Source organism: Camellia sinensis, chromosome 3 (assembly GCF_055761805.1).
Source record: "Camellia sinensis isolate YWXY chromosome 3, ASM5576180v1, whole genome shotgun sequence".
Lineage (NCBI taxonomy): Eukaryota > Viridiplantae > Streptophyta > Magnoliopsida > Ericales > Theaceae > Camellia > Camellia sinensis.
This window is the reverse complement of record NC_138963.1, coordinates 177,121,882-177,132,647: the sequence shown is the minus strand read 5'-3', so window position 1 is coordinate 177,132,647 and position 10,766 is coordinate 177,121,882. Positions and strand designations below refer to the sequence as shown.

General features: G+C 29.6%; 1 protein-coding gene across 1 annotated transcript; it reads right to left on the bottom strand.

Moving 5' to 3' along the window:
* Window positions 1-3,776: 3,776 nt before the first annotated feature.
* Window positions 3,777-9,350, bottom strand: LOC114318244 (putative LL-diaminopimelate aminotransferase, chloroplastic). The gene is made up of 10 exons (XM_028265091.2): window positions 9,239-9,350; window positions 9,108-9,139; window positions 8,874-8,941; window positions 8,621-8,737; window positions 6,536-6,598; window positions 6,325-6,429; window positions 6,134-6,184; window positions 5,524-5,844; window positions 4,813-5,019; window positions 3,777-4,095 (listed from the first exon to the last, which is right to left on the bottom strand). Exons 1-10 carry the CDS (start codon window positions 9,307-9,309, stop codon window positions 3,802-3,804), a joined length of 1,329 nt encoding a protein of 442 aa, XP_028120892.1. The 5' UTR covers window positions 9,310-9,350; the 3' UTR covers window positions 3,777-3,801.
* Between the last annotated feature and the right edge of the window lie 1,416 nt (window positions 9,351-10,766).

Sequence of the window (10,766 nt, the reverse complement as noted above, 5' to 3'; positions counted from 1 at the left end):
GTTAGTCTAGGAGTAAAGTGAAAAGGATTGCAAACATGAAAGGCCAAAGTGGGAAGGATTACAAATATGAAAGGGCAAAGTGAAAAAAATTAAACATAAAAGGCCAAAGTGGGAAGGATTATAAACATAAAAGGCCGAAGTAGGAAAAATCAAACTTAAATGGCCAAAGTGGGAAATTGGTAAAACTTTAAGGGGGCAATATGTAATTTACCTAATAAAAAATTATAACAAGAGAGCTTATAATTGCAAAATCACATAAAACAATTTATATTTTAAATAAATCTTAAAAGATAGACCCTCTAATTAAAAAATCTTAAAAGGTATTACCCTTTTATTTTAAGTAAATCTTAAATGGTTTTACCCTCTTATTTATAATTTACCCTCTAATTAAAAAATCAAACAATTATTAAAAAAAAGTCACTTCTCAAACCATTCTTGTCTTAGTGTTGAAAATTAAATAGTTAATAAGACAAAATATTATATTTAAATTATAATTATTTTATTTTTTCTTAAAAAATCAAAAAAATCACAAAAAAAAACAATCCAAACGAATTTTTTAATCCCAAATTAAAATAATCAAAAAACGAAAAAAAAAAAAAAAAAAAAAAAAAAAAAAAAAAAAAAAAACATTCCACTTCCCAAACCAACACTTAATTCTTTAAGAAAAATGTTTGAGGGCCCGAAATCAAGGCTCAAATTTGGCTCGAAACGCAAAACGACGTTGTTTTGCGTTTCAATTTTTTCTTTTCTTTTCTTTTTTCTTCCTTTTCTTTCTTTCTTTCTTTTCTTCTTCTTCTTCTTCGTTTGAACACAGGCGAGAGAGAAACAGAGGCAAGAGGCAAGAGAGAGAGTCGTCGTCGTCGTCGTCGTCGTCGTTGCAGCTCATCGACCGAACGTCGCTCGTCGCTCGTCGCATCGCAGCCCCGCCTCCGCTTCTGCCTCCGGCCCCATTTTTATGGCCCCCTCCAGTTCTGCTTCTCCTTCTTCTTCTTCTTCCTCCTTCTTCCTTCTCAAATTCGAGCCAAATTCGAGCCCCGGTTTTCGGGCTCTGTACCGGGGCTGATTCTTTAATATTCACAAATGAGTTTGGTAATATACTAACCCATAATACACCGAATATTCGGTGCCACATAAGACAACTGGGTCCCGCCACTTAAAAAAAATTAATAATTATGCTACGTAATTTAAATAATCTATCAAATTTTTTATTAAACCTCTCCCATCGCACACATGTGAATTTGTATGGATCTCACACAGATGTGAGAGATTTGATAAAAAATTTAATAAATTATTCACGGTGTAATATTTTAAAAAAAATTGTAAATAAATAATAAATTTAATAAATTATTTACGGTGTAATATTTTAAAAAAAAAATTGTAAATAAATAATAATTTTATACACATTAATAATTAAAAATATGATATTGTTAATAATTTTGTAATAGAGCCACTAGTAAGTAGTTTTTTCGAAGAAAATCCCAAATCCCATCTTCGTAGTCGTGACAAGGCACGGAACAGTTGTAGGGTTCCTCTCAACATCTCTGAAAATCCTTCAATTTTTGTGGAAGATCACAATATTGAACATGAAGAAGAAGGAACTAACCAATCTCATGATTGAACAAACAAAAAAAAAATAGCAACTGAGGTTTCTCAAGTAGCAGCACAATGTACATGTTTTAGTTAGATTTCCACGAAAGTTCTCTGAATCCCTAATCTTTCTCGGCAAACAAACAGAGTTTTGACACAACGCCAAAAGAAGACAACACACAAGAAGATAGATAAAGCGAGAATGAGTTCCATTCTACCCAGTATTAGTGGCTCAATCAATTGATGAGTGAGAAAATCAATTAAAGTTGTACACAAAAATCAAAATATAGATTAATCTGTTACTAATCACAACAAATTAAAATTAAAAACATTACAGAATTGCAGATACAAACTCCTACCAACAATCAAAGCCGACAACCGATTAATCATATGAAAGCTGATTTCGTAACAGAGCCCGGTGGAGCTCCTGCCGGGTGAATTTTCTTAAACATGTTGGGAAGACAACCACTAGAATTTTTTTCATCATGATCAGCAGCAGCAATTTTATTAATAATGTTCACTTGTTTTTCTTCTTTTTCTTTTTCCATTCTCTTGATCATCTTGTCCTTGTAGAGCTTTCGCATCACGTAAACTTCGACCAGACCAGTTGATCCTGACATGGCTAACCAATATGTTATGTTGTGATGAAATTTAAGGTTGGGTGTTCTTAAAACAAGGTTGTATGAGCTTTCTTCAAATTGAATTGGAAAAAAAATTTTGAAGGTTGGGTGTTCTTAAAACAAGGTTGTATGAGAATTTCTATATTTATAGAGGGAGAGAGGGGTTTGTGTTTGTGTATGAATGAATGGGCTTGGAGAGCAAGTAAACCTGAAGGAGACTAGAGAAGTTTCTGGGTTGTACATGGATGCTAACTACAAGTTTCAAGATTAGGAAACACACATAGAAAGAGTTGTGTTTTTCTTCCAAAAGCAAATTTTGACCGAGTCTTTCTTAAGTCCATGACTCATTCTAGTCCATTAACAACGTTTGCTTTTTACTTGGGAAGAAAAGAAGATTTTTAATGGTTGATAAATACACATGGGACCACCCACACTTAGAAAAAAATATAATTATAGGGAGTATTAGGAAATCTAAAATCCAGATAATAATAGGTTTGGCTAACAAATGCCTTGGGAGCACAACAAAGATAAAATAAGTGTAGAACTTAATGTATTTTCGATTAGTTTTATCACACTTTTCACTCATTTTAAAATAATTTTTAACTTTTTTATCATTTTCAAAACACTTTTTACACTAATCCCAACATTAAACAATGCATATGGGGCACTTTTTTTTTTTAAAAAAAAAAAAAACATTGCATATGGGGCACTTTTTAGCATTTGTTATTTTTAATTACAAATTCTAAACATTTTTCTGATTTAATTACTAAAACTACTGTGTGTGGTATTTTCCTTGATGACTGGGTTCAATAAAGGCAAGAGTTCCTTTTTATTTTTATTTTTTTCTTTTCCTTTTGGTTTTTTGCCCTCATAGTTTCAAATAGTCAATAAAAAATTAGTTGGGAACATGTGATAGAATTGGGTTATAGAAACAGCTAATTTGAGCTCAAACTCCGCTCTCAAGCAAGGTCAATTTTCTCCAATGAGAAATTTTCATTTTATCCTAAATTAATTATATTCATTTTACACTAAAATTATTTGAATTGTGATCAATTTAATTCATGTCATATTTAAAATAGTAAGATAGAATGACTTGACCCTAAAATGTTTTCTTGTACACAACCACCCTACATGTGAGAGGCAAGTGACTGTCATCTTCCTTTAAAAAAAATATTTTGGGTCCAATTTAAAAAATGTTTTCCTTTAAAAAATATATTCGTCTAAATAAACAAAGCGTAAGTGGAAAATTACCACTCCATACAACATTCAATCAATTTTGCACCCTTAAAAATACCAAACTTTTATGATTTTTTTGCCAAAATTATGTAACGATGACACTTTTATAACTAAAAGACAATCTTAATAAGTTATTTGTTTTAAAACAATAAGTTCACACAACTCAATCACATTATTTTGTATATATTTTCTTCCCTGTTGTTTATATAGTGATTATTATTCTTCTTCTCTTTTCATCCGAACAAACCAAATTTAATTCTGCTTAGTCCAAATACCAGTATTGCCAAAGAAATCAAAACTGAAATTACTGAAGTTGACATATAGAAGAAGAAATTTATCAGGAAAATGTAAATTTTATTTATTTGAAAAGATTTCTCAGTCTCCTTGAAGCTTCAAGTACACCATTTTTATCTCCAAATGCACTAATTCTGATAAACTCTTCACCACCAGGACCAAAACCTCTGCCTGGAACAGTGATTACATGTGTTTTCTCAAGAATCTCAGCAAATACATCCCAGGATCTCAATCCTGGAAATTGTACCCAAATGTATGGTGCATTTTTGCCACCATATACCTTGAACCCGAGTGAAGCGAACGTGTCAAAAATTATTTTTGCATTTTCTCTGTAGGTGTCAATTACACCATTCAAGGCCTGCAAAACAACCACCAAAAAATAATAATAATAATAATAATAAAAGAAGAAGAAGAAGAAGAAGAAGAAGAAGAAGAAGAAGAAGAAGAAGCTGCATGCTGTAACAAATTGTAAAGGGAAACTGGTTGGATAGAAGAACATTATTGTCGCTTGAAATGGTTGGGAAAAATATTGTGCAAAGGGGAATTTTAGTAATGACAAAATTCACATCTTTAAGTCCTAGTTTCTCTTCTGCCGACTAGATTGGGATTGGAACCAGTGGACTAGATCCAATTTACTAGAGCGAAGCAAAACCCTCTTTAATTATTTTTAAAAAAAAAAAAAAAATTCAATCAGAGATTTTGTTTTAAATTTTTTTAATGAAAAATGTTGCACATAAATTGATTTTTTACATAATTTTTTTGTCACTAGACACAAAGGCGGTATATTTCAATGTATTTATAATGTGAGCTCTATTATATTTGTGTCTAGCAGCATAAAAATTAAGTAATAAATTTAATTTGTTTAATATTTTTTTAGTCAGGAGCCTTGAAGACCATACAAATAGTGAAATGTTAAAAAGACACTAGGAAATAAAAGTTTTTGAAGCTGGGCTCATCTTCAGTTTGAAACATGTTTTGAAAATTAGAGAAACAGAGATAAGAAATGAAATATTTATGTTTTGAGAAGTGAGAGAGAGAGAGAGAGAGAGAGAGAGAGAGAGAGAGAGAGCCTAACCAGGTAGCCCTCAGGGGAAAGGCAAGCTAGGCCACCAGCCTGGGCAATACTGGAAGCACCATTGAAGCAGGTGCACACTACCCTATTGAAATCCTTTATTACTGGATACTGGTTCGAATATAACAGCTCCTCAGGTACCACTGTCCAACCAAGTCGGACCCCCGTGAACCCGGCAAACTTGGAGAAAGATGAAATTTCAATTGCAACCTGTAGTACATGAATCAAATTCATTGTTTGGTCTTCTTCTATTCTCCATTATTAAAAATAAAAAATAAAAAAAAACACTTGTTCGACCAACGGTTTAGACAAAATTTCTGAAAATACCCTTTTTAGAAAACAAGGGCAATACTAGGTACAAGCATATAAGCTTATATGGTCACCTAAGGCATCAATTGAAAAAAAAAAAAAAAAACTAAAGATCTTGTGATCAATTTGATTTATTTTTTTATTCATTTATCATTCGAAGTCAATTTAATCTTCTTCTTCTTTCACTATTTGGGAGTCAATATAAGAAACAAACAAAATGACAAATTACGGTTTAGTTTTGTGAAATTGGAATTAAGTTGAAATTAAACACTTTCATGAATAATTTCATTCAAAAGATTTGAATGACCCTTCTAAAAACTGTGAATGTTTCCAAACTTGCACTTGTTTTTAATTTTCAAAAACACAAAAAACAAAAATAAATTTTTTTAAAACAATAACATATACCTGTCTGGCACCAGGAATTTCAAAGATTGATTTAGGGCTATCATCAGTGATATAAGCAGCATAAGCAGAGTCATAAATAATAATTGACCCATTAGCCCTTGCAAACTCCACCAGTTGCTCCAGTTGCTGTTTTGATGCTGCATTACCGGTTGGGTTATTTGGCGAGCAGAAGAAAATTATATCGGTCCTTGGCGTGTTAGACAGGTCGGGGAAGAAATTATTTTCTGGGTTACAATTCATGTACACTATGTTTTGGTATTTTCCAGTTTCCTCCATGAATTTTCCAGCTTGACCTATTATAACTCCGGTGTCTATATATGCCTGTTGCATAAACATGTTTATAAATGAAATTTGAAGCTTTTTAGTATTGAAATTGAGAACATGTCATGAATCTAAAAAAATAAGTAAGAACAAAATGTTTCTAAGATTATCCAAAAATGTTTGGACATTTCATTGGGCTTGTTTGATATTGTTTTCATTTTTATACCAAAAAATAATTTTTAAATTTTGGTGTTTGCTAAAATGTGGATTGTTTTTATTTTTAATTTTTAATTTCTCAAAAAATAATTTTGGAAAATAGTTTGTCAAACAAGAAAAAAAAAAATTTTACCGGAAAGGATGGGTCTTGAACTGCCATCATTACATCACATCCCATGAGCATCTGCTTGCCCAAAATGGGGAGAAAAGGAGAAGACAACACCAAATTAAAACCCAAAAAATAAATAAATAAATAAATAAATATCAGGATTCTCTACTTTTTTGTTTTTATTTTATTGAATATTCTACAAATTTTATAACAACCTGAAGGCGAGATATGTCGCATTGTGCCCCATCTGATACAAAAATCTCACTTCCTTTTACACCCAAGTCATTGTAGAATGTTTCTGCAATTGCCTTCCTTAATTCCTGGAAATTTTAGAATAAGATCATAGTAAAAGTTATATCAACACGAATATAGAAACTTAAAACATAAATTATGAAAATTAAGTGTCATTATATATTTTATATGTACCATGTTGCCTTGCTCGGCTCCATACCCTCTGTAACCTTGGACAGTTGATAATCCATAGACATGCTACAAGCGATAAAATGAATAAATAAATAAAGAATAATAAATAATCATATCCATCAATATAAGTATTACGTATAAAAATAGGAAAAATATCAAATAAGTGGTGTTTACAAAAAATAATTATAAATTAGTGATAAATTTTATAAATATTAATAATTAAAATCATAAATTTTTTCATGAATTTGTAATTATTTTTTGAGAAGTAGACTGAATTGAAATTTTTCCAACAAAAAAAAGCCAGATTATTCAAATAGAATTTATTGTAATTATGTTTAAATTGTAGGATTTATTATATTTTTCAAAAAACACAAGGGTGACGATTGTAATTTACCCATAAGAAAATTAGCTTGAAATGGGCCGGGTCAATTTTCAAAACTCTCGGCAGCTTTATTGTTGTGAAATTTTTCCCCAAAACATCTGCCCGAGGATGGGCCAGGCCCAAAAAAACCCAGACTATATTTGGGCTAAGGACAGGACCTGTGCTAATCGATTCAATCCCTAATACTGTGTTTAGTTGAGAGATTTCGTAAGAAATTTGGAAAGAAAAAAAGAAAAAATGTGAAATTATATGAAATATAAATACATTTTATTCATATTTTACTTACTTTTTTCATTTCTCTTTCCAAATCTCTCAACCAAACACAGAATAAAATTCGAGCTAAAAAGATTTTGGAATTACTATTTACCGAAAAAATATATACTTCTGTTTGATTTGATTTTCAAAATCAATTTTCTAATTTTTTTTAAATATTGAAAATTAATTTGGTGTAAAATATGAAAAGAAATTTATTATTTTCACATGATTTTATCTTTTGGGATGTGGAAATAAGTTTTTAAAAATATCTTTTAGGTGCTTTTTTCTATCAAACTAATTTCTATTTTTATGAGAAAAAAAATTCTGAAAACAAATATAAAAAATGAAACCAAACAAATTTGTAATAATGCTAATTTTAACAATTTTTAAACTTCCTATATAAATCGACACAAGGTCAAGATTTTGGAATTACTATTTACCAAAAAATATATACTTTTGTTTGGTTTGATTTTCAAAATTAATTTTCTAAAATTTTGTTAAAATATTAAAAATTAATTTGGTGTAAAAAATGAAAAAAAAAATATTTATTATTTTCACATGATTTTATCTTTTGGGATGTACAAATAATTTTTTTAAAATATCTTTTAGGTGTTTATTTCTATCAAACTAATTTCTATTTTTCAAAAAAAAATTCTAAAAACAAATTTCAAAAATGAAACCAAACAAATTTGTAATAATGTTAATTTTAACAATTTTTAAACTTCCTATATAAATCGACACAAGGTCATATGTAATGTAAAATTTATCATATTCTAAATAAGATTTCATACGCACCATGACGTTTTTTGGAACTGAAAAATGAAATTTATTTGGTATATCATTTTTGTTTTTAAAAAAAATAAATTCAATTCCATTTTTTTTTTATTTTAAAAAGTGTTTCTAATTACATAATTTCAAAAAACAATTTCACTCTCTTCTCTCTCTCTCTACAACCACCTCTAACCACTACCAATTACTACCAATTGCCTAACAACGACTTCGGTGACCTTGTGGCCACCCTCATTGCCCTTTGATGACTACTTAAGACCACCTCTACTATCAGTCACCACATCTATTTGCCTTATAACTTCCAGTCACCACCCCTAGCAACTCATTAAATATTATTTTTATTTTTTTTTAACTTATTTTCATAAACATTTGTATATATATATATATATCAAACATTATTTTTTTTATTTTTTTTTAAACAAAAACTTGTTTTCTTCTTTTTTATAAAGAGTGACTGGAAAATCATATAAAACCACTAGGCCAAGTTTGGCAACCCAAAATAAGTACACACTTTTTATCTTTTTATCTTTTTTCCATCACATCATCTCTTTATTTTTCTGTGCATCTTTTCATAAAAAGACAAAAAATACACTTATTTAAATCATTCCAAACAACCCATTAATTGAACTAGTTAAAGGAAGCCACACTTATTGGTAAGATACCTGAGCCATAGCAGATGTAATGATGGGTGGTATAGGGTGGGTAGTATCACCAATTCCAAGTCTTATCAACTTTGCATGTGGATATTTCCTATTGTGCTCCAACTCTCTCATGCATATCTTCGTTAAAAAAAAGTTTTTTAAAAAAATTGAAATAAAAAACACCAAAGGAACTTAATTATATGAGATTTCCTCAAATTTTTTAATTTAAACACAACAATATACTAAACTTTAGTAGATTTTAGAAGCTACTAACCTCAGGAAACAAGTAGTCATTTTGTAGACTTTCCATATTCACGTTACGCGGCACATTCGTGCAATGACCTTTATGTGATCATGTTCACGCATGTTCGTCATAATGAATCATAATAATAATAAATGAAAATTATTCACGTTAATATTTATAAATTTTTTTATTTAAAATGAAATGACTACAAAAGGTGAGTTATTATGAGCAATGGCTTTTACTGAATGTATTCCAAATACGTACCAAGTCTTCTTTCAGTGTCCCATTTGTTTGAACTGAGGGGAAAAAGATATATGTAAAACATATGCAGTGAATCAAAATGATGAAACTGAACAGAGTGAAATATAGATATGAAAGTCAGTGAGTCAGCTCACCTGGTCTGGTGGGGTTGCAAAAGAACAGCAAGAGGCATGCAAATGCTGGACAACATTTGTGAATGATACATATTATATGTATATATATGATTTCAAATAAAGATAGTGTTCCCTCGGTTTTAAGAAGCTATATATATACACTCAAGCACTGGGTAGTGAGTAGTATTGCATGGCGTAAAGCGTTTCCAAAAAGCAAAGTCATTTTCAAAAACATGGATGAATGGAAAGATGGAAAGATGGATCACTAACTAGAAGACACTTTCTAATCACATTCTCAACAGAACTTTCTATGCCACTTCCAACATGTAGACAAATATAGCCAACAGGCTAGCTGCCCATGCAAGTTTTATATAATCTTTTAATATATATATATATATATATACACACACACATTAGAAGTGGGCCCAAATGCAATGCGTTTGTTGTTTTAGATCTAAATTTTTGGACAACTCAAAGAATGAGAACTGAGGCCTCGTTTGAAAATAGGTTTTTTTAAGTAATTTTTTAATTTTTTGATTAAAATGTGATGTAAAAAAAATTAGTATATTTGGAATGATTTTTTGACTTTTTACGAAATGATATGCAAAAAGTAGAGAGAAAATGGAATCTTTGACTTTTTTGTATGAGTTATTGGCTTTTTGATTTTTTTAATGACTTTTTAACTTTTTGGTTAAAAAAGTCACTTGCCAAACAAGACCTGAATTAATAAATATTAACATTGAAGTTTTAACAGTTACCAATTTTAGAAGTATTTTGAATAATAAGAGCAAGACTTCTCTCCAGAGGTCCAGTTTTATTCACTATGAGCCCATTTTGACAATTCAAGACGTATATCTTATGAAATCTATTGAATAAATCATTTATGTAAAAAAAATGAGGTTAATATGATGTCAATAGTCATTTAATCATATCACATTTATTTTTAAAATAATAAACAAATATTTTTAAAATCATATTTGTCATAATCACATCCAATAATCCCATACATAAGAAAAAGTAGAAAAAATATATATTTCCATATGTGAAACGAATTTGGCTTAATCCAAACATATTAGTGCAACTTTAACTTCAAATAGATAGTTTTCTAAAAAGAAAGTGAAAGTCAAATTAGAGTACAGTATTCCCCAGATAAACCTTTCTTGGATGCTCTTTTATCTCTCACAAGAATAATGTTTGAGAGCCACAATTTCTGTGGCTCAAATGGCTCAAAAAATGACGTCGTTTTGGCATGTTTTGTGCTTAAAACGACGTCGTTTTTGCAGTTTTGAGCCATTTGAGCCACAAAAATTGTTACTATTCATATTGTCTCTTTAAAATTGAAAGTATAAAATAACAATAATTTGCTCAAATTAATGAAAATTGAAAGTATAAAATTCAAATTGTTCAAATTAAAATTATAATAACTAAAATAACAATTTAATTAAATTATAGAAACTAATAGTGTAATTTATTATCCTATTTAGTTTAAGACACCCTGTGACAATTCTTTGAAATTATTGATAATAAGATATTTGCCACAATTGAAAAG

Excerpts from the sequence above, each read along its gene's own strand:
- LOC114318244 (XM_028265091.2), bottom strand. The coding sequence starts at position 9,309 with ATGTATCATTCACAAATGTTGTCCAGCATTTGCATGCCTCTTGCTGTT. Across the intron at positions 8,738-8,873 it reads ATGACTACTTGTTTCCTGAG|ATATGCATGAGAGAGTTGGA; the intron begins GTTAGTAGCTTC and ends TTTTTAACGAAG. Across the intron at positions 5,845-6,133 it reads TTCAAGACCCATCCTTTCCG|GCATATATAGACACCGGAGT; the intron begins GTAAAATTTTTT and ends TTTATGCAACAG.